General features: G+C 30.3%; 1 protein-coding gene across 1 annotated transcript; it reads left to right on the top strand.

Annotated features, from left to right (window-relative positions):
* The first annotated feature begins 13,812 nt into the window (after nt 1–13,812).
* LOC124889599 lies at nt 13,813–24,469 on the top strand. Its single transcript, XM_047401560.1, has 2 exons — nt 13,813–13,837; nt 23,991–24,469. Exons 1-2 carry the CDS (start codon nt 13,813–13,815, stop codon nt 24,467–24,469), a joined length of 504 nt encoding a protein of 167 aa, XP_047257516.1.
* Nucleotides 24,470–25,021: the final 552 nt, after the last annotated feature.

Raw genomic sequence — 25,021 nt, 5'->3', positions numbered from 1 at the left:
TGTAACTTGGAAATACTACAAGGCGTGATATAGCCTTTTCGATTAATTGTTAGCAAGGTATAGTTCTACTCCTACTAGGAGACATCAAAATGGGATCAAACACATGATCTTAATTTATTCTGAAGATTGCAATCTCAATCTTGTTGATTATGTTGATGTTGGGTATTTAACTAACCCAATCTTGATGTCAAATAACATGAAATGTGTTCACATGTGGGGATACTGTCATATCTTGGAGATATATAATGTAGTCTATATAGCCACTTCATCAAACCATGTTGAGGTAATAGCTATTCATGAAGCAAGCCGAAAGTGTATGTAGTTGAGGTCCACGATATATATCATTCACAAAAATGTGGTTTGAGATGCGACAAAGTACTTATGATTTTGTATGAGGATAATGCAGCATGCACAACACAACTTAAGGGATGACTCAAGGATATAGAATGAAGCACATTTCGCCAAAGTTTTTCTATACACACGAGATACAAAATAATGGTGATATTAACATGCAACAAATTCATTCAAGTGATAATGTGGATGATTTATTCACTAAGTCTCCTCCAATTGCAACTTTCAAGAAGATGTTGCACAAGATCGGGATGCAAGGTTCAAGGATATTCTCATTAGGAGGAGTTAATACGCATTGTACTCTTTTTCCCTTATGAAGTTTTGTCTCACTGATTTTTTTTGTAAGGTTTTTAATGAGACAACTTATATACATATTGTTAAAGATGTGTACTCTTTTTTCTTCACTAGATTTTTCTTTCCACTGAATTTTTTTTTGTAAGGTTTTAACAAGGCATATTATCTATCAGTACATTCAATGAGGAGTGTTACAAAAATATTACCATATATAGTGAATGTCTATTTTACCATATATAGTGAATATCTAATTTATCATATATAGTGAACGTCTATTTATGGAAAAGTTAGAAACTCCAAGGTTATTTTTTCCGTATAAATAAAGGGGTTTTCCTTCATTGTAATTAACCCATCAAGAACCTCTCAAGAAAAATAATAATAACTCTCTCTTGTCTCTATTCTTCTTCTTCTTTGCTTTATATTTTATAAAATAAATAAATTTATTTACTCCGTAAAATTTATTTGGCAAAGAATGTGATGTCATATTCCAATACACCCGTGAAAAGCAAAAAAAGAAAATTTAAAGCTTATTAAAATGTATACATGTCATCATTTAATTGGATTTAATCAACTAATTATATTTGATTAATTTTTTATTTATATTATATAGTTTTTTTTTCTTTCTTTACATTTTAATTTGATTTTCCTTCTTTTTTTTTCTCTTCGTCTCTGTCTTCGTCCATATTTTCTCAGCTCTTCCTTAACTCCACCTCTAATTTCTGAACTCCATTTCTTCTCTCAATCTTCATCAATTCATCGATGAGTTCACAAATAGACTTACCTTTTAAACATTTTTTTTGATATTTTATTGTTGGTAGTTGGCAATTAAAATGTTTGGAACTTGAAATCGAGTTCTGCTCGAATTTCGCAAAATGAGTTCTGAGTTTCTCGACTTTCATAAAATTGCATTGTGGGTTGTTCAAATTTTATAAAATTGGGTGGTGGTATTTTGAATTTCACGAGTTGGGTTTTTGTGTTTCTTGCATTTCACTGAAATGTGCTGCGGGTTTCTCAAATTTTGTGATGGGCTTTAGATTTATCGAATTTTACAAAGTTAGATTGTGGGTTTGTTGCACTTACGAATTGAATTGTGAGTTACTTGAATTTTATTGAGCTGGGTTGTGGGTTTCTTGAATTTTAAGAATTGAGCTCAGCATTTGCATTTACAAATTAGGTTATGATTTGAATGAATTTTATCGAGTTGGGTTGTGGGTTTCTTGAATTTCACAAAAATGACGAAGAATGTGAAACAATGAAAGAATTAAAGTGATTTTTCTTGTTGAATTTGGATTACTTTGATCCGATCGAATCAGTTTGTTTTATCAATAAATGGCTTTGCCAAGATTTAAACTAAAAAAAAAAAGAATTGAAGAACATGATGTTTTAGGGGTGCTGGTGATTAAAAAAAGGTGAAAAAGATATGTTATTGACACATGTCAGCGCGTGTATACGCATTCAAGACAAAATCCAATTGTAACATTTTAAGGGGTAAATAAATTCACTTTTAAATAGTACTAGTGTGTATTATGTTACTCCAATAGTTTAGGTATTTCTTTGACTTTTCGAGTATAATTTAAGATGAAAATGATGACTTTTTCCATATGATTTTTTTTCTTAATTACTTCACTATGTAATTAGTTTTCCTAGTAACCTTAAATATTCACTTAACAATTCTGGTCTGTTTTAAGTTTGCCAAAAATTAATACTCTAGTCATCGAGAAAATATTTATTAAATTTTATCTGTTAAATTTGACGGAACACTAAAATTAAAAAAAAAAATTTAGCAAGAACTCACGTTTAAAAGTACATACTACTTAAAAGAAGATCAAACATTTAGGGACAAAAGCAACGGACATCAGTCGGTTATATAGAAAAATAGAGGAAAAATCTATGACATAATGGTAATGTCAAAATATAGTATCGCAGAACATAAAACTGACAGACTCCATTAGTTAAAACCAAGAAAGTTCGTTCGCTATAAGTAAAATGCACAAATTTCAATTTTAATATAAAGATTAGTATAAAAATACATAGTCAAGTTAACAAAAGGATTCAAATCTAAAAATGACATGAATATAAATGGGGTAAATATTAGTAGTCTTTTTCCTTTGAAATTATAAAATAATTGATGTGGATTTAATTAAATACAATTCTTTTTTAAATTAGATATTCGTACTTAAGATTTAGGCTTAAGTCATTAATAGATTCTTAAACTTATTTCGAAATTTCACTAGGACCACTAACTTACCATTGTATTTATTGAACACTTCAACTATTCAAAAGTCATGTTTATTAGGCATAAAATGTTGATATGACCAAAAAACAAGTGTGTTTCACACTTTTGAGACGCGTGAACCAAGTTTATTTTTTTTTTTTTTCAATTTTTACATCAAAAATTATTATTTTTTTCAAAAAAATAAGGACGACCACCCTTCTTATTTTTCAGCGAAGTATCATTTTTTCAACATTTATATCTAAAATTATTTTTCTTAAATTTTTATTTTTTTTTTCGGGTAAGAATGATCACTCTTTCTCCCTTTTCATTTAATTTTTTTTTCTAAATCATCTTTTTTTTCTTATTTAAATTTCTTGCATTTGTTCATATGAAAAAGTAGGTATAAATTTTTAAAAAATTCAGACACAGTTTCATTTTTTCGATAAGAATGATATAAAATATTTTTCGACGCCGATGAAAAAGGAGTGGGTTCGATGAAAAGAAGAGGGTTGGGGGAGGGGGTGTTTGGATTTGTTTTAAAACAATTATTATCTTATTTTTTATTATTTAAATATAGTTAGTTTATTTTTAAAATTTTATTTGAACTCAATTGCTATGTGGCATTAGTTTATTAGTCTCTTTGGCAAGTGAGTTACATTCTCTTCAAATTTTCAACAAATTTTATTTTGTGTCAGATAAGTATAAATTATTAAGAATGAAGTATTCAATTGGTACAAGTTTGAGTTGGGGTGTACAAGTAAAATCTCAAAACAAATTTAAGGATATATTGATGATTTAAGACTAATGTCTGCATGACATTAACGATGATTACCCGAAATATTTTGATACACTATTTTGTACAATATATATATATATATATATATATTAATATTACATAATAAATAAGTATGTTGTAATAGAGAGATAATTTTACGAAACGTGTGTCACTATAATAAACATGATTGTTGTTATAAGTAGAATATCAATATAAAGAAGTAGATAATGAATTTTTGAAAATATCAAGTCGCTATAGTAAAATATTCTTATAACGAAATGTTTAACAGCAAAAGAAAAATATAGTTTTCCTGCATTTTTCTATGAAAATAACTGACAGAATATTGGCTTTTCAATATTGTCCACCGATTTTCTCTCATGGCAAGTTTTGTTATTTCTGCTATTTATAAAGTCTACTGTGCTATAAATGTATTTACATTATAGTGAATGTCTATCGTGAATATAGATAAGATCTATCAAGAACTATTTGATATCTATTAGTAATGAAATATTTATCTTTTAGAGAGAAACTAGGATTAATTTCCCTATAAATAGAAGAAATTTCTTCATTGTAAAGACCTCATTAAGAGAATCCCTCAAAATAAATAAGAACTACTCTCTATTCTCTCTTTACCCTTCTTCTTTATTCTTTGTTATTTCATAACACGTTATCAGCACGAGTCTCTAAGAGGTATTCTTGATTTGGCCTCTGTAAGGTAAGTGTATTCATATGGAAGATAAACACATATTAACTATTAGTGCATATGTTATTGCTTTCGCTCATTATTATTTATTTACACTTTTTTCTTTGTAAATTAATGGTTTTGGCATTAATATGCCCTTGCTGATTGAGGTTCACTAAAGGTGATCATAATATTTTCTAAAAACTCGAGCCTAAATCATTATGCACATTGATTTATTGTGCCATTGATTGAGGGAAATATGGTGGATTATATTTAAATCTCATCACATTAAGAAGGTATGACATTGGGTTAAAAATTCTAATGCACCATGATGATAAAATGTTGGGTTCAAGTCCCATCGAGTTATAGTCTAAGATGTCTTTTTATATGGATATAATATTGAGTTTGAATTCCAATACACCATATTGATGATATTATGATGGCTAAGAAAAAATAATGGGTGTTTGTGAAAAGTCATGAATCCCATTGATATGCTCCATTCTCTGAAGTGAATGTGATAGCAGTGCATCATATGTCTGAAAGAGGATAAGCGATTGAATGTACGAATATAAACATGGAGAAACAATACGATAATAATCATCAAAAAGTGATAATATTTCCATATGCTTATTATAACTATAAGATATGCTTGAGAAAATTTTCTACATCATATGTATGCCTCAATTTGCTCTTGTAGTAGCAATATGTTGAAAGAGATTCTGATAAGCTTAAGGCACGAGTATATTCCATTCTCGAAGAATGAGAATTTTTATTGTTATAAGTATAGATCCATTCCCTGAGGTTAATGTGATAATATTTAGTAAAACTTATCAATACAAACGTGCACTTGATTGTGATGGTATCACAACTCACCTCCGAAAGAGGCAAAATAATTGAGAAGAGTTATTTTAAAATCTACTTCTAAAGTAGTAAATCTAAAATTTATTCATGTGATAGTAAATATGAAATTTACTAAAGAAAAAAGTACATGTCATGGTAAACTTTGAGTTTACTAGTACAAATAAGTTCGTAAGATGACATAAACGGTTATGACATTCCAAAAGATGTGCATATTAAGTATTAGACAAATATTGAAGAATTAAAAAATTCTTCATGAACTTTTAATGTTGTGTATTATCATGATAAATTGGTTGGACCAACTAATGTTGGGATTTGATCCCTCAAAATATGAAAAGTATAAAAGGTGAATATGCGCTCGTTCACCAGTCATGTGATCTATTAAGATCCATATATATAAGATGTCACTTGTACGTTTATTGTCAACCTACAGTTTGACATTCATAATATTGTTGCTCAATAAAATTGAGTTAAGAGCATAACTCTCATATTGTATAATCAAGACAATTCATCTTAATGATGATGGTTTGACCTTGAATGCCTTTGATAAATAGCTAAATCATTGCTAATAAGAACAAAAATTCATGTGTTTGTCTAAAATATGATATGTTGCCTATAAGAGCACTTGTATACATTAGACCAATAAATTATGATTATTTTTTCCCTCTCAATTGGTTCAAGGGGAGGAATCAACTATTTCATCTAATAGTTTTGATGTGCGGTATACAATTAATGAATATACCATGATGCGCAAAGATGGATTTCTCAAAGAAGATGGAGGATGTATGTTAGTTTTCCTAACACAAGGGGGAGATTATAAGCAGCTATAAAATATGTTAGAAATTATCATCAGATCCTCATTCAAAAAATAATTTAAGTCAAATACCGAAAATATCTCATATTTAAGCTGCAAGTGCTCCTATTTTATGTCCCTAAAGAACAAAAGTCTGTGAATGTGTGAAGAATGCTAAACCAATCGGTTCCAAATGAAACAGTCCTTGAAAATGATAAGGAACAAATAATCATAATAAGAAGGCAATGTGCTCTTGAAGATCCTACGACATAACACTTCATGAAACCTTATGAGAGGTTCAAGTATTTGAAAATAATGAAGTGACGAGATCTCAAAATGTTATGTCACACTGTGAACTGATATGAAATGATACATCATCAATATCTTTGATATAATGTTGGTGCAATATTGTAAAAGATTACAAGGATCTGAATTCTACGTTTATTTAAATATACTAACGTACAAATATTTATCAAGTGATGTGAAAGGATGTATCTTGGTAAGCATAAAAATTTTTGATTTGTAGTCTAGATACTTGAAGATGTCACTCATGAAATGTTGAATATTGTCACTTGAAAAAATTTATATGAAAATATTTTTAAGGATTCAAAATGTTTGAAGAATATAAAAGTTTTTGGGAAACTTATTTATAATCCTTATATTGTATAAGTTTATAGCTTGAAAATTATTGGAACTCTTGGAGAGTTTTCAAAAGCAGTAAATTATTTGCTGAAATGAGAAACATACCGAATTGAATTGGTTATAAAGTACCATGTTTTAGCGCAATTGGTGTACTTGTGTATCTTGCAAATACTACAAGGACTATATCTTTTTGGTTAATTTGTTTGCAATGTATAGTTCTGTTCCTACTAGGAGACATTGGAATGAGATCAAATACATATATGGTACCTAAAGAAACCACCAATATGGGCTTATATTATTCTAAAGATTTCAGTCTCGATCTTGTTGGTTATGCTGATGCTGGGTATTTATCTGACCCACATAAAGCTCGATCTCAAACAGGCTATGTGCTCATATATGGTGGTACTTCAAAATCTTGGACATATACAAAGCAATCTATTTAGCACTTTATCAAATCTGCTGAGATAATAACTATTCATGAAACAAGCCGAGAATGTGTATAATTGAGGTTCATGATACATCTCATTTGAGAAAAATATGGTTTGAAATGTGACAATGTACCCACAATTTTACATAGATACAATGAAGCATGCATAGCACATCTTAATGGAGGATTCATAAAAAGAGATAGAACGAAGCACACTTCATCAAAGTTTTTCTATACATACGAGCTACAAAAGAATAGTGCTATTAACGTGCAACAGATTCATTCAAGTGATAATGTGACTGATTTTTTCATCAAATCTCTTCCAACTAAAATTTTCAAGAAGATGGTGTACAAGATCGGGATGCAAAGGCTCAAAGATGTTCTCATTAGGGGAGTTAATACCCGTTGTAATTTTTTTTCCTTATGAAGTTTTGTCCCACTGGATTTTCCTTGTAAGGTTTTTAATGAGGCAGCCTATATGCTTATTGTTATAGATGTGTACTCTTTTTTCCTTCACTAGATGTATTAGGATATGAAATATTTATCTTCTAGAGAGAAACTAGGAGTAATTTCTTTTTTCCTTCATTGTAAAGACCCCATTAAGAGATCCCTAAGAAAAACAAGAATTAATTGCTTTCACTATTAAAAATTAGTGAAAATTATCCCAAATAGACTTATTAGATTGTTAATTACAAGTTACAACATAACTTTTCAATAATTACTAGACTTAAGAAATAATTACTTGTTATAGCAACTTTTGAGAAAAATATATTTTGATTAAATTTTTAAAAATTAATTTTTTAATATTTATTATTTGTATTATTCCTTTATATTTAGAATTTAATATTTATCACTCTTAATTAAAGATTTTGATAATTATGGCAAGTTAAGATATCAATATATTTTTTTATTTTAATAATAAAATATTAAAGTTTGTTCACAATTTAAGGAGTTATATATGGTAAATATATTTATTAAAGTTAAGATTAGCAACGAATTAAGAAAGAACAATTCAATTAAGTAAGAACAATTTAGCAACGAATTAAATTCTTAGCGTATTCCATATATTTCTAGTAGTGTTTTTACCTATCCATTTAATTAAAAAGAAAGATATAATGTTATATACTTTATATTCCACAATAGTTTAAATTTTAACTTCTCATTCTTACCTTTAGCTAGTGAGAAGCTTTTACAATCACATATATATTAATGACATGTTTGAAAATAAAAATGTTAAAAATCTTTTTTTATATATTTTTGTTCTTAAAGTCTGAATCATAGCATGTCACATAAATTAAATGATGTAATACTCGTTTCTTCAATTTTCAAAACGTTCGAATGAGTTTGATATTTGACTTTTAATACATCCATGTTTCAATTTATTTATTTTGATACAAATTTTAAAAAAATAGATAATATTTTTAAATTTTGTTGCCTTAAACTAGAATTGCGTTGAAAGTAATAAAATATCCTTTAATCTTGTGGTCTTAAACGTGCCACATGAAAAGTTAGAGTTGAAAATTTGTCAAAAAAATGATTAGATAAGATTAATCTACTTCAAAAGAACTTCGTTTCGAGTAAGTAATATCTCAAAAAAACCGCAACGTCAAGGGGGTTGCTCAGAAATATTTAAATTTCAATTTGAGTTTGTTGAAGTTCCAAGATGCAGCCGAGCTATATCAAATATATATAAAAGTAGTATTATAATTGTATGTTGAATTTGTTTGAAGATTGGACTTTTAAGTTTGCATATGGATTTCAATTGTATTTAATGTGTATGATTACCTTGTGAAAGTTGTATACAACATTATTGTAGTTGAATTAAATTTTGAGAAATCAGAATTTATCCGGTTATATACCTATTTCATACAGATATTGTACAGGGAAGGGTAAGCAAAATTCTAAGCATTTGAGCGAGCTATGCATATTTCATATTGTTTTTATACATTTTTCATACACGAAAATTTTGAACGACTCTAATACTTGAGCGAGATATACATTTTTCAAACCGAATTAATGCACTTTTTCATATATGAAAATGGGAGCAAATTTTCTTATATGTTTTGGAAAAAAAATAAAAGATCTCCAACTATTTATTTTTTTAAATGAAAATCCCCTGCTATGTTTGATAAATATGAGTCTAATTTCATGTATATAATAATGACCTGATTATGTATATCTTCGCAATTATTTTAGCATGGTAATTTTTGTGGCGAGTTTGTCCACAAATCGATGTGTTCATTGTATTGTACATTTTCAGAAGAGAACTGACAATTCTCAGATTTTCAGATTTTTAGGTGTATGTATGCCTAATAGAATTTTAGAGAATTCAAAGAAGAGGAGAGGCCACATCCAAAAAAGTGAATTATTTTTTGAGGTTTATTTGTATGTACATAGTATGATTCTGTGCATGCCATTAGAAACATGTTTAATGAGAACAGAGATGATTTCTGTGTATACGAGTCTGTTTGAAAACAACCTATGTTGGTTGTTACAGCTCAGATGTAGAATCACTAGTGAATGTAATACCAATAACAAACAATGCTGAATGAACAACTTTTTCTATTGAATTCACGAATAAGAACAACAAAACATCATGTATAACAATTGAATGCAACAAATTCCAGCATCAAACTGGGTTGAAAAAGATATATTCGTTACACCACAAATTATATTCACACGTTCTTCTTCAACTTCTTCAAAATCTGGACTTAACCCGATCAAACGAACACAATCCTTTGAATATAGATTTCCCCGTTTCGGATTTTTTCATTACAATTCTGTTGTCCAACACAAACAATTTCTCCTTCAGTTTGGTGAATTAGAATCCATAGTTGTAACATACAATGAATATTTTAAGAAAAAATCAGCAACCATTTTCTTCGGTTTTAGATAGACCTTCACACTTGTGTCAATGTGTATGACCATAGTGGGGCATATATCACTTATTATGTATCTTATTTCAAGTTTATTTGAAGTTGTGTGATACAAGAATGACTAAAAACACAAAAAAAAACACTCAAAACAGTCCACAAGTTCAAGAGAACCGAGGATCCTTTGAGTGACCCCTCTCGGATTCAAGATTTATAACAAGAACACAATGTAATGAGGTGATTAACACCTATTTTCAGTAGACAACAAACTAGATTAACAACACGAGGATAAAGAAAATGAAGAACAATAACAATATTATTAAGAACAACAAACACACAGCTACAAAAAATGAAGGGGTAGATAGATTGACTACACAAAGATGTAATCTGAAGAACCTAAGAGTCTATTCCACTCTTGTACCCTTAACACCACACACAATGATTCATCTATCTCTTATGTTGACACAAGAGGGACTTTACCTCCTCTAATCACCAACGTCTCAATCCAAAATGCAACACAAGTATCTTCACACTTGGAATCCCTAGTTACGGTGCGCGTGGCTTTTCCAAGCCCTACAACTAAGAGTGGTTCACTTTTTAACCTAGAGAGAATTTCATGTCTTCATCAATGAACAACTAAAGAGAAAATACCTAATAAGGAACTATATATAGCCTACCTTATTACATGGCAAAATAACCAAGACACCCTTAATGACAAAGGGGTGGCCTTGGTGTGTTGGAAGGCAAGATGAAATGGACAAAACACCCTTAATGAGGTGTAGCCTTGGTGTGTTTAGGACTTCTCACATTGAGTCCTAATACTCCAAAGGTACCTTTTTCAAGCTCCAAAGACCATGAGTCCTCAAGTTCTTAGTGCTCCAAGCAACCTTCCACACTCGGCATTGTTCCATCAAGTGCCCATCACGGTCTCTACATGCACGATCTTGTGTCCTAGAGGTGACCAAGACTTGAGTATTTATGTGTTGGCCACTAAGGACGTCATAAAAAACTATGAGTGTCGTTTGACTCGTATCATCTTCTCCTTCTTGAAAAGGATTCGACCTCGAATCCAAACCTTGCAAGTACAAAGAGAAGACAACCAAGCACCACATACTCATGACATGAGGTTTAGATTTATCACAATAAACAACATCAAAATGCCAAGGAGGTACACCCTTAAGGTATAACCACACATCCTTTATTGTAATCATGAGGAACTTAGCAAAAATATTACAAAGGAGTGGGCGAAAGGAATCACCACCAAGGGGTGATGCTCTAATTGAAAGTAAAGTACACGCAACACATATATCAATGTCACTCAAAAAACTTGACCTACCAACAACTATCCATCCTTCACACCCTAAGAAGTTACCGGGGTCGAATGAAAGATGTAGCCAAGGGCTTAGGTCTCGACCACTCTCACTTCCCTGAGGGTGTCATCCTCGAAATTGAGAAATCCCTCTTTGTCACCATTGGAAATATCATGAACAAAAAGTGAGTTAATAAAGGTGTTCCATAAGTCAACTTCAAATAAAGGGTTCTCATGCATGCACTTACTACTAGTTTCAAAATATCCACTAGGAATATATCCAATATAAGAAACACATAAAGAAGAAGTAGATAGAATTTGTAAGAACATATCACCTTCACTTGCACAAGAGTAGTCCTAACATACATACAAACCATCACGGGTAACCAAAGGACCACAATCAAAATCGTCTTCACAAGTACAATCAAAACTCGGGTTTTCTAAAAATTCAAGCAAATCAAGATCATTTATGCCCGGTTGATTGTGTCTATTTTTTACAATCAATTTGGATTTATTCCTGGTCGTTCGATGACTGAGGCAATTTACCTTGTGTAGAGACTGGTTGAACAGTATAGGGAGAGAAAAAAAAATCTACACATTGTGTTTATTGACTTGGAGAAGGAGTATGACAAAGTCCTTAGGGAGGTTTTTGGAGATTCTTGGAGGTGAGGGGGTCCCAGTTGCTTACATTCGTTCTATTAAGGACATGTACGAGCGGGAAAAGACTCGGGTGGGGACTGTAGAAGGGGATTTCGAGCATTTTTTGGTCTTGACAGGGTTTCACCAGGGTTCGATGCTTAGTCCTTTTTTATTCACCATAGTGATGGATGTGTTGACACAAACTATTCAAGCTAGGTGCCTTGGTGTATGCTTTTTACGGATGATGTAGTTTTGATTGATGAGTCTCATCCTAGTGTTAATGATAAGTTGGATGTTTGGAGACAAACCCTGAAAGCTAAAGGATTTAGGTTGAGTAGGACCAAGACAGAGTACTTAGAGTACAAGTTTAGTGACTCAAGGCATGAGGACGAGATAGTAGTGAAATTGAAGTCTCTGGTGATTTGTAAGAGGGATAGATTTAAGTACCTTGGGTTTATGATTCAGGGGAATGGAGAGATTGATGATGATGTCTCTCATTGTATTGGGGAAGTTTTGTTGAAATGGAAGCTTGCTTTGGGAATTTTATGGGATAAAAAGATGCCTCCCAAGCTTAAAGACAAATTCTACAGAGTTGCAGTCCGACCGGCTATGTTGTATGGAAAGAAGTGTTGGCCTATTAAGAATTCTCACATCCAGAAATTGAAGGTGGAAGAAATGAGGATATTGCGTTAGATGTGTGGATTCATGAGGGCTGATAGAGTTAGGAATGAGATTATTAAGGAGAAGGTGGAAGTGGCTTCGGTGGAGGATAATTTACGAAAAGTGAGGTTGAGATGGTTTGAACATATGATGAGAAGGGGCACGGTTGCTCTAATTCATAGGTGTGAGAGGTTGTCCTTGGATGGTTTCAAGTAAGGTAAGGGTAGACCAAAGAAATACTGGAGAGGAGTGATTAGAAGTGATATGAAGCAGTTATAGCTCAATGGGACATGACCCTCTATAGGAAAGTTTGGTGGAAGAGTATTAGGGTGGAGGGATAAGGTGTATGGTCAAGTCATAGGTTGTAGTTAGGAGACTTTGGTGTAGCTTGGTTGGTAATGCTAGGGTTGAGAGAAGGGACGTGTCCTTTGTTGGTTATTGTACTTTATTTTTGTGCGTGTTGTGTCATTATTTTTATCATGTTGTATGCTTGTAACGTTTATCTATGATCCTTTGTCTTGAGTCGAGGGTCTATCGAAAATAGCCTTTATACTTCTTCAGAGGTAGTGGTATGGACTGCGTACATTCTACCCTCCTCTGACCCCACTATGTGGGAATATACTGGGTTATTGTTGTTGTTGTCACTAGTTATTGGCAATTCACATACCAAGACACACCTTATTTTTCACAAGGGTCAACTAGTGTGTGAATACTCTCGTCACTTGGTAATGAAACCTTAGTCAAGTTGTAAGTGCTAGCACTAGATGGACACAAATCATTCTCACAAGGAGAATCAATTTCGTTATCTAAAGGATCAACTAGTGCTTGCGTACCTACAACAAAAGTTTGGTCCTTATGCGACCTAATAATATGAAGAGTATTACAAAATAAAGACTCATGCACTCCTACACTAGGTAAAGCCGCAACTACATCTATAGGAGTGTAGGGGATAGCATTTTTATCTCGAAGCTTACATGATCTACGGTCTTCATCTTGACGTGTGTCCGGGCAGCCCACTTGCTCCCTTGGAACTCCCATATGATCCAACCTTTCATTTATCACTTCCCATTGACGGGTAATGGCTTCAAGTTTAGCCAAAATAGCACTTGCAGCTGCAGGTTCCATTATAATTGCACCTAAAAAAGAACACGCCTACAAAGCAAAACACAAGTTATTTCAAAAAAACCTCACCATACTCTCACACATTTGATCGTTTTGCACTTGGATTCACAAGTGTTGCAAGTCGGTTTGTAGTTCGTGATGAGTCGAGGGGTGAGTCTACTCCTTTGTCGGAATGGATTCTTTGTTGGACGACTCAAGTAAGTAACGTTCGAACTTGAACCAACAAGTACTACGATTTTAAAAATGACAAAAACACAAAAGAAACATAGACATAAACAAGGTATGAAAAGAACTAATTGACAATCTAGTAGGAGTTTACTAGTTTGTTAATTAGTTCTAGGATCTACTAATGAAACCAAGAATCAATAATTAAAAACTGGAAAAAACTCCAAATTTGAGCTTAATATTGATGGTGAACAGTAATTAGGGTGACGTGGCAACATGTAATTGGTCTCAAGCCCACACAACTGTAATCACAAATTTGAAATTTCAATTTTCACATAATTTAGAATGGAAGACAATTGTATTTAGAGGCAAAGTATAAGTCTTGAGTCCTTTGTAAGTTTAATCTCAAAAAGATGATCTTAACTTGTACTAGTTCCACCAAACAAGGCTCCTTGATTTAAGGATAGTAGTTGAAAAAGTTGATGTCAAGTCTAGGAAGTGATGGCTCAAGTCTTCTTACAAGCACACTTTACAACTTTTATCTTCACTTGTTTTGAATCTATTTGCACTTTTTGCTGGTTTAAGTGTGAGAAGAGATGAAGAACAATAAGAACACAACAACAACCTTTCAATAATACATAAACAACACACCAACAATGTCCTCCAATCTTTAATAACAAGGCATAACACACGGCCAACTTCAAATCACAACACACGGCCACTTCAAGTTCACAACAACAAGGTTAATATTATAAGCTCAATTTTAGATCTAGACATCCTTTGTGTTAGTGAGAAAGAAACCAACACAAGAAACATACTAGACAAATAAAAATCTACTAGATCTAGTAAAAATCTCGGCCAAGACAACTTCACAAGAACAACAACTTTCGGCCAAGAACAAAAAATGGACAGATTTTACCCTTTTTCTAAAATTTTCATTTATTTTTTTTCAGCAATTTTTTTTTAATCTATTTTCAAGTTTACGAGCCCAAGATTGATCTTGTGGGAACAAGATCAAGCCATGATTTGATACCAAATGATACAAGATTGACGAAGAACACATAAAATATACACTCAAAACAGTCCACAAGTTCAAGAGAACCAAGGATCCTTTGAACGACCCCTTTCGGATTCAAGATCTACAATAAGAACACAATGTAATGAGGTGATTAACACCTATTTTCAGTGGACAAAAAACTAGATTAACAACACGAGAATGAAGAACAGTAACAATATTATTAAGAACAACAAACACACAGCTACAAGAAATAAAGGGGTAGATGATAGACTACACAAAAATGTAATCTTAAGAACCCAAGAGTCTATTCCACTCTTAGACCCTTAACACCACGCATAATGATTCACCTATCTCTTACGTCAACACAAGATGAAATTTACCTCCTCTAATCACCAACGTCTCAAGCCAAAATGCAACATAAGTGTCTTCACAATTGAAAGCCCTAGTTACTGTGGGTGTGGCTTTTCCAAGACCTACAACTAGGGGTGGTTCACTCTCTAACCTAGAGAGAATTTCATGTCTTCATCAATGAACAACTAGAGAGAAAAGACTTAATAAGGAACTATATATAGCCTAACTTATTACATGGAAAAATGACCAAGACACCCTTGATGAAAAAAGGGTGGCCTTGGTGTGTTGGAAGGCAAGATAAAATTGCCAAAGCACCCTTAATGAGGTGTGGCCATGGTGTGTTGAGGATTTCTCACATTGAGTCCTCAAGTCCTTAGTGCTCCAAGAAACCTTCCACACTTGGCATTGCTTCATCAAGTGCCCATCACGGTCTCTACATGCATGCTCTTGTGTCCTCGAGGCGACCAAGACTTGAGTCTTTATGTGTTGGCCTCCAAGGACGTCATCAAAAACTATGAGTGCAGTTTGACTCGTATCATTGTGCCTATCATCAGCCCTGTTGCAATTGCTTCTACAAATCCTTTGTAGTTTGTAGTTGCATCATACATAATCTCATCTACCAAAGTCCCTCGGTATTCCTGTTTAAACAATAATTTTACTTTTCATGCAATTGATAAACATACACAAAATCAAATCATCATCATATTATATAAAATTCAATAATGTAGCAATAGAGAATTGAAGAAACACACACACAATAAAAAAATCTTTAAATTCGTTTTGAATGCAAAGTATCCATTTTTCATAAAAAATTTTAACATACCTGGCGAATCCCATCCCCTCCATGACGTATCATGATTGAATGCAAAATATCAGAATTTATATTTGTTATCAAAAGAAATAAATTTTTTTGCTTTTCTTTCAAATAATAATCCTCAGCAATTTGTTAGAATAGGTCGCAATTACGTTGCTTTGTTTACTGTTAGAATTTAATCGTGTACAAAGAGCATGATAGTGTATGAAGATGGAAACTTTTAATGCAAGCATTAAAATAAGAGAAAAATAAAAACGGTTAGAGAGATTTGGGGGTGGATTAATATCAGTAATTAAGGTTAACTGTATTTAAGGAAGGAATATTGTATATTAGTTGTATTAAATCTTTATTTTCTTTTTCAGTAATTATTTTTTTGTATTTTTGAAAAAACAAAAAACCATTTTTAACTACTTTTTTTTAAATGAAAGTTGTTATAACTTGAAAACTTAAAAATTTTGCTATAACTTGTAATAACTAATCTAATAAGTTTATATAGTTAATTTTCTCTAAAAATTATTGTAAACCGATCATACGTAGGAGATAGATTTTTTTGCAAAAATGGACCAAAAATTGGAGGTCGGTAAAACTGATATCCAAAAAAGATTCTTTCATCCGGAAAAATAGCAACCTAGGGAGATCATTTTTTAAAATTATAAAATAAAACGCATTATTTGGGATTCAAACCTGACCCTCTCGTACTTTCAGATGCATACACTAAGCCATACACTAAGCCAATACATGTATGTCATGTGTTTGAATTTAAAGTTCATATTACTTAATCATGATTAATCAACATATATTTTGCTTAATTTAATTACATAACCACAGTAAAAACATTAGTTTGATTTATACACTGGGTGGGTGTAAATTTTTACCTATTTTCTACCACTACAATATTTATGTTTATAGGTTAAATTTATATTTTAATGAAAAAATTGACCTACTTGGGAGATTGACTTTTGCAATTTTTTTCTAAGACGACCTCAAAAGATCGGTTTTAGGAGAAAAAGATTTTAAAAGTAATTAAAAACCATCCTCCTAAAGTCAGTTTTTGTAATTTTTTATTTTTATTTTAAAAAACTGACTTTAGAAAGTTGATTTGCATTTTTTTCAATTTTTGGTGCTAAAAAGATTCAACTTTGGAGGTCGATATTTTTTTTAAAAATACATTTTTTGAGGTCGATTCTTTTGAGTTGATTTTTGACAATTTTAGTTGTGTTATATCTTTTTAGTGTCTAGAGTAGTCTTTTCCGTTGCATATTTTAGAATTTGATGAGACTTTGTATGATTAAACATTTTCTAATTCCCTTCAAATCTAACAAGCATATTTAAAAAACTATTCTAAAATCTGAACCTACCCTAACATAAGATGATATTTTTGTTAACTTTTTACAAACTTAAAAGACCAAAACTGTTATGTTCATATATACTTAAATGGAAAATTTTGAACCTACCCACAAAATAAGGAATATCTTTTTTCACGGTTCAAATTAATTGTCAAGTATTATTTTGTGGTTTAATATGCATAAATTGAGTTTCAAAATGGGATGAGGATCCTTAATGAAAAAAAAAAAGATAGTAGCAGTCAAAATATTATAGGGAAAGTAATAAATATTTAGTAAATTAATGGGGCAAATTCAAACATTTTCATATTATGTCTTTTAATTTTTCAGTAGCTTCACAGATCATAGGAGCAAATGTGTATCAATTTAGGGCCAGCTTGGTTATGTGAGATGAAATTATGAAATGAAGTTAAAGTTTTACTTGGATAATTTATGTGGTATGTCTTCTCATGAACCTAAAAAATTTGTAAGTTGTGAAAATCATCAAAATTGTCCCAATTTTTATACAATCTCACCTAATAAGAAAAAGTTTATAACAAATATAATTCACTATCACAAATCCATTCTAAAAGAAATAGATATTTATTTATCAAACTTTAGTTCAGTAACAAAGAAAAATTGAACATAAATTGTAGTGTACCGCTCTTTCATATAATCTTTCCACATGTATGGATAATTTTCTCGATCAAATGATCGAGAAGAAGAACCAACACTGTTAGTTTAAATTTGGATAAAAATAACAAATTTGGTGAATAATAAATGGTGAAGTAGGAATTGATTTGAAATAATAATAAATTTTATGTTGGTGAGAGTAATGGTTGTATGAGATATAAATGGTTTAAAGAAAAATATCAACTATAAATTATACTTACTTATGAAATAAATGATTGGTAGATATAAATGGTGGAGGTTTCTTTTTACAAAATATAAACTTTTGGATCAGTATTTATATTTGAAAATTTTTAAACCATAATATGAAATCCAAATCAAACTTTTAAGAGAATTTAAAATTTCATTCGAGCGATGAAATCAGCTTTAAATTGCATGTTCAAACGCCTACTTAGTAACAATGAAGGACTCAGAAATTACATAGTCAATTTCAACCTTTTTCAGATAAGCAAATGCTCTATCAATCCCATTTTAATCGCCATGTTAGCTATTTTCATGTTCATTAAGAAGAAGAATAAATGCAAGATGTAGTTTATTAATATTTGATTTATTTTTATCAAAATTAAGATGCCTGAATCTAAATATTAGGATGTAGTTTAAATGTTTGAGTTTGAATACACATATTGATGTGAAGATCACCCGAATACAAAATAATTAGTATTATTGTTTTCTCAACATCTGTATATGAAGCTTGTCTTAATTTAATTATTAATAAAATATTTTTAAATACAATAGTAAATTAATCTAATGCTATATCAATAGAATATCTTTTTAATGATGGTAATTATGGGTGCTAATAGGAAATTATGTTGAATGGCGGTGATGATTCTGATTACTAGCTAGTGGTGATGGATTAATAGACAATAGTGAATGACAGTAGCGATTAACAATTGTGATGATTCTGATTACTAGCTAGTGGTGATGGATTAATAGACAATAGTGAATGACAGTAGCGATTAACAATTGTCTTGGAGGCCACTAACAGTAATGATGAATGATAGTAATAGCTAATGACAATCGTAATGAAGAAGGAGATTGACGATATATAGTGATAGCAAATGGTTGGCTATGATTGTTTTTTACTGATTAATGATTGAAATGATGGTTGATGACGATGATTATAAATGTTAGTTAGTACTAATTATGTCAATTAATTGTGGTGATTGATGGTGATGTGATTATGATTGATGATAATAATGATTGTCGGTAGTGAGTGATGGTCAATTACAAAGCCGATAGTTAGCTAGCGAAAATAAATGGAATAGTGACGAGCATTGTAGAAATTATTGAATAAATATCTTAAGAATACAAATATTTTATTAGAGATATTAATCATTCATTTCAATTAAAATCTAAACCCATCAAGTGATTATAAAATAATAAACACATTTAAATTGGATTTGAATTTAATTTCGTGAAACTAGAATTGAAAAATTCAAATAGAAAATTTCATCTCAAATTCAAAGTAGGCAAACGTCCATCTCTATACTACTATATCATATGGGGCAGATCTAAGTAAAATCTGAAACAACTTGAAGTATTGAACTAGTTTATCACTTACTAGGGAAGTTAAGTGCCTAACTGAAGATTTGGTCATGTACTCAGAAGTAAGAATCTTGAATTGGCCCAAAAAACATGCATAGTGTTCAAAAAGAGAAAAAGTAAGAAGCACACGCAGCAAAGAGTAGCCAATACGTGGTTTACAACTTTATTATATTTACATGACCCAACTAGCACTTTTTATACCAATTTTTACCACTTTACTTTTTAACAATCAGTTCAATCTCAACTGATATGATATGATGACATGCACTTCTTAACCAAAAACAAAAAAAAAGGAAAAGACATGCACTTCGATTTTTCTTATCCTTTAAATCAAATCATGCACCCCTTTAAGATGGATAGTGACTTTTAAGGTTCCATTTGCCTATGCTACATAAAATCATGATATGAAAATTATAATTTGAAATTATAAGTTGGATTTGAAATTTTATTTGAATATACAATTTGAACCTTTTGTGTTTTTTTTTTTTATAAACATAAAATCCCCATAAATGTTGAAAAATAGCAAAATTGTCTCAATTCTTATTAGGGTTTTTGTTTTGATTTTATTTTTCTAAAATTGAGTTTTAATTTCTTATTGAAGGAAAGTTAAAGTATTACCATAGTTACTTTTACTTTGCTTGAAAGGTATATATAATTTTCTTTCATATTTGACTAACCTCTTTCATGGAGGAAATGTTTGTACTTCTATAAATAGAAGACCCCTCTTTCATACTAAGAACACAATAACATCTATCATGTAGTCATTAAAGAGTCTTTATTTAGGAGGAGATTTCTTCCAATAAGTTTTTTGTTTTTCAATATTAGTTTTTCAATATATAGATTGTTTGACCAAACGATATTAATAATATGCTTTTTAGTATATTTTTCTTTTCATCTGAATTATCGTCTTTATGATTTCTAAACTATAAATTTCCACATGACGTCATCTCGATTTCGAACCAAACAATTCTTTTAAAAATTTGTCAAATAAGCAAAAATTTATGATGAAAGTATATATAATACACTATCATAAAGTATTGTAAAAACTACAATATTTATTGATCACACTTTAGTTTAATGAAAAAGGTAAAATTGAACACGAATTGTAATGTACTCCTCTTTTTTATAATCCTTTCATATAATACAGATAATCTCCTCATATTGAGCTTGTATTTATCAATCAAATAATCAAGAAGACAAATCAACATTGTTACTTTGAACATTTTGTTGGTTAACTTAATGAAATCAATTTATGGAAAATCTAAAAGAAAAATTAATATGGATAGAAAAAACCAAAGAAAATTTAGAAAAAAGTACATGTGAAAGTTTATATAATTCAAAAAACTCACTACGAGAAGAACAACATAAGATAATAAATAACATTGAAAATCTAGAATTAGATATACATTACAGTACAGTTAGGATAAATTATTATACAGAAATTTGTAACTCTGCAATTACTACAGGATAAAATAATAAACTAAATAAATTAATGAATATATCTTACGAAAAAAGTAAATCATTAAAAGATATTGAAACAAAATATCCACGCACAAAGAAAAATAGATTCACTATGGAACTATTATTCGAGAGATCATCAAATGATTTATTCTAATTCAAAAGAGCTACGATAAGCAGATATGGAAGATGTCAGACAATGGATAATGACATTACTCAACCCAGAAAAACAATCTACCGCAAGAGCAATTAAAAAAGGATTAGTTTTTCTTAGTACTTCTCAATTTTGAAAAAAAAAAACATCTAATAACATGGATAATTTAATAAACCAAATCATAATATTAATTGTTTTCTTATAAGTGTAAAAAAAGCTAAGGCCTAAGGCGACTATTACAATGGATTATGGAATATAGGGGGTATTTATTTGTGCTAATTACACAATCAAAGAGCATAACATGTTTATGAAAAGTTCAACAACCTTAGAGACCGTTACATGTTGCTCCCTCCATTTCTTTCCTCGTTCACAATCAACTTTAGGTTTTCTTTATGAAAAAAATAAATGAAATATATATTTATTTTAATATTAGCATTTCAAAAAGCCGTGAAAAATAATTTGAGAAATTACTAGGAGTTATTGTTAAAAATAAAATATAAAAAATTATCTTTCTCTTAATATGTTAAAATGAATAAATAATATATTTTTAATACAATAAACAAGTACAAATGAACATAGAAATTATTATACTCCCCCATTTCGTATTAGTTGGTCATTTCTTTTTTAAACATGGTAAGAAATTATAAAATAAAACAATAATTTTACTAATTCATCCTTTAAAAAACTTCTTGGAAACTTTACAAACAAATGTGAATACTTTTTTAAAAATAATAATTGCAAGGGTAATATGAGAAAAATTTAATCAATATTTTCTTGATTTAGTAAGGTAGATAACTAATATGAAAAAAAAATATTTTTAGTAAGATAAATAATTAATATGGGATAGGGGAAGTATCACGAAGAGAAGAGGAAAAATCATATTCCCTCCGATTTATATTAGTTGGCTCTTATGGGCTTGAATCAACCATTAAGAAAAATCATTAGAAATTTATTTTACCAAATTAGTCTTATTAATTACGCTTTGAAAATATAAATTTAAGTTTATACACTTTATTTAGTCATTAATGATAGAGATAGTATCAGAAGAACATAGTAATATTCTCTTAATTTTATAAAAGAACAGCTAAATTAAAACAAATATTTTTTTTAAAAAATATCAACTAATAAAAAAAGGGAGGAAATACTTTCTTTATTGAACGCTAAAAACTCAGCAAATGATATATGCTCACAGGTGAAATGTGTAAATTTCTATGGCCCACATAATTTATTTATTTATTGATTTAATAATAATTGAATAAGTTAAATCCTAAGTCTGTATGAGGAAGTTACCTAGTAGGATTAAACTACTGACTAATCTGTTAGTAGGATAATTACTGAGTCCTAATAAGGTAATTACTGATTGTTAACTGACTATTCCCTATATTATAAAAGGGTCCTCTCGCTACCAAAAGAAGATTAAGCTCCATCAAACACTATTTTGAAAGGTTAAGAGAGAGAAATACAATATTTTGTTTTGTGCTTCTGCTTAACTGTGCCAACAGAAAAACCATGAAAAATTAAGGTAAGTGTTTTTACTAAATTACTGTTATTATGTATATGTGAAAATTATTAAGTTCAACATTCCTGAATAATTGATAGGATTATATGTAAGATTGATTAAGTTATATAATCTGTTAAAATCCTTACATGTGGTATCTGAGCCAGGTTTAGGAACTAATGATTTTTCATTGAGATTAAGATTTTCTATTAATTTTTTTCAATGCCTATCATGAAATTTGGGACTCAAATTTATCATAATTTAAGTGTTATTATAAATTACAGTGAATGTATATTTATGATCCAAGGATTTTGAGTTAGATGTATATATAAATTGAAAGTTGACAAAATTCTTAAATCACAGTAATTTGTTCATGTTATATTTGGATACATGCATGACGGTAGGAAAGAATAAATAAATTTTGTCATATTTTAAGCATTAATACATTTATACCCAGAATAGGCACTAGAGATGTTCATGGCCCCCATAAAACCTTTTTTTTTTTTTTTTTTTTTTTTGTATTTGAATTCATTGAAAAACATAATTGCTAGTAATATGAACAATGATGCATGTTCATGGCCCACGTGAAATCCTTTAGGATTAGAATTCATTGGAAAGCATAATTGTGTTTCATACAGTGATAATACTTAAATACGTACTGCTCGTTATTTAATGTATACAGAAACTTAGTGAATAATTTCTTTAATATGGGTTTAATTTATTATGTTTGGTCTTTGTTATTTTAAATATTACAGAAATAACTCTTTGTTGTTAGAATATTGTAGTATTTAATAATAAAATTTATTATTATTATTTTTTAATGTGGCTTGGAATTATATATGTAAGATTCGTTAATCACCAAAGTGGTTGAATCTTTATGAAATTAATTTCAAAATAAAGGTTAAGTATAAATTAATTAACCATTAACTTTGATGCTTATAAATGATGTACCAATTATGGGTAAATTAAAATTTTGGTTATAAGACATTTGTGGATCACCCAAAGGTTGATTGTTTGTTAGTATGACCAATAAATAATTTTGATTTATCGTTAATTTTATTTATTCATCCAAAGATAATAAATATTATTAATTGATGCATTAAATATTATCGATATGTGTTAAATATACTATTAAGCATCATTATATTTAAAGTTGTATTTTGATGTTTTGCCCAAAGGAGAACATCAATATACATTCAAGATTATTTCTAAATCTGATAATGTTTTTAAACTTGTAACTCAAAGTATTAATAAATGGGCATGTTTTACTTGCAGTACTTGCCCTTCATTCGGACTCTGCCTTTGTTATAACTTTTAACGGACTTAACTTTTTAGATTGGTGCGAACAGATCAAATTCCATATTAGAGTTTTAGATCTTGATGTTGCACTTTACTTTGAGAAGCTAACTGCTATTACTGAAGCTAGCAGTGATGAAGAAAAGTCCTATTATAAGCACTGGGATCGGTCTAACAGATTAGGCCTAATGTTCATGCGAATGCATATTGTGTGCAACATTAAGACTACTCTTTCCAAAACTGAAAATGCAAAAGAACTTCTGAAACTTGTGGAAGAGTCTTCCCAAACTACTGATAAGTCTCTTGCTGGGACACTAATGGGTACTTTGACCACCATGAAATTTGATGGTTCACGTACTATGCATAAGCATGTGATTGAAATGACAAACATAGCAGCAAGACTTAAGTTTTTGCGAATGGAAGTGGAACAAAATTTCCTTGTGCAGTTTATCATCAACTCATTACCGTCTGAGTATGGTCCTTTCCAAATGAACTACAACACCATGAAAGACAAATAAAATGTGCGTGAATTGTATGGTATTCTAGTTCAAGAGAAAACGAGGCTGAAGAATCAAGGAACCCACTCCATTAATTTTGTAAATCATCAAGATGTTGAAAAGTATGAAAAGAAGCATGGTAAGGGACAACAGAAACGACTTAATGTTAATGAGTCCTCATTTCAAGTACGTAAGAAAGAAAACAAGAATGAAAAGTGTCATTTCAGAAAGATTGCCTGAAACGTAAGGCATGGTTTGAGAAGAAAGGTAAGTCTTGTGCTTTTACATGTCTCGAATTAAATTTAACTGAAGTTCCTTATAATACTTGGTGGATTGACTCTGGTTGTACTGTTCATGGTTCTACTACTATGCAGGAATTTCTTACAATCCAAACCATAAGCAAGAATAAAAGATTTGTTTACATGGGGAATAGAGTGAAGGCTCCAGTTAAAGCTGTCAGGACTTATTATCTGATTCTTGATACTGGATGTCACTTAGATTTAGTTGAAACTTTTTATGTTCCTTCTCTTTCGAGAAATTTAGTTTCTTTGTCTAAGTTGGATAAGACTTGAT

This window comes from Capsicum annuum, chromosome 12 (genome assembly GCF_002878395.1).
Source record: "Capsicum annuum cultivar UCD-10X-F1 chromosome 12, UCD10Xv1.1, whole genome shotgun sequence".
Lineage (NCBI taxonomy): Eukaryota > Viridiplantae > Streptophyta > Magnoliopsida > Solanales > Solanaceae > Capsicum > Capsicum annuum.
This window is presented reverse-complemented; position numbering and strand designations above follow the sequence as displayed.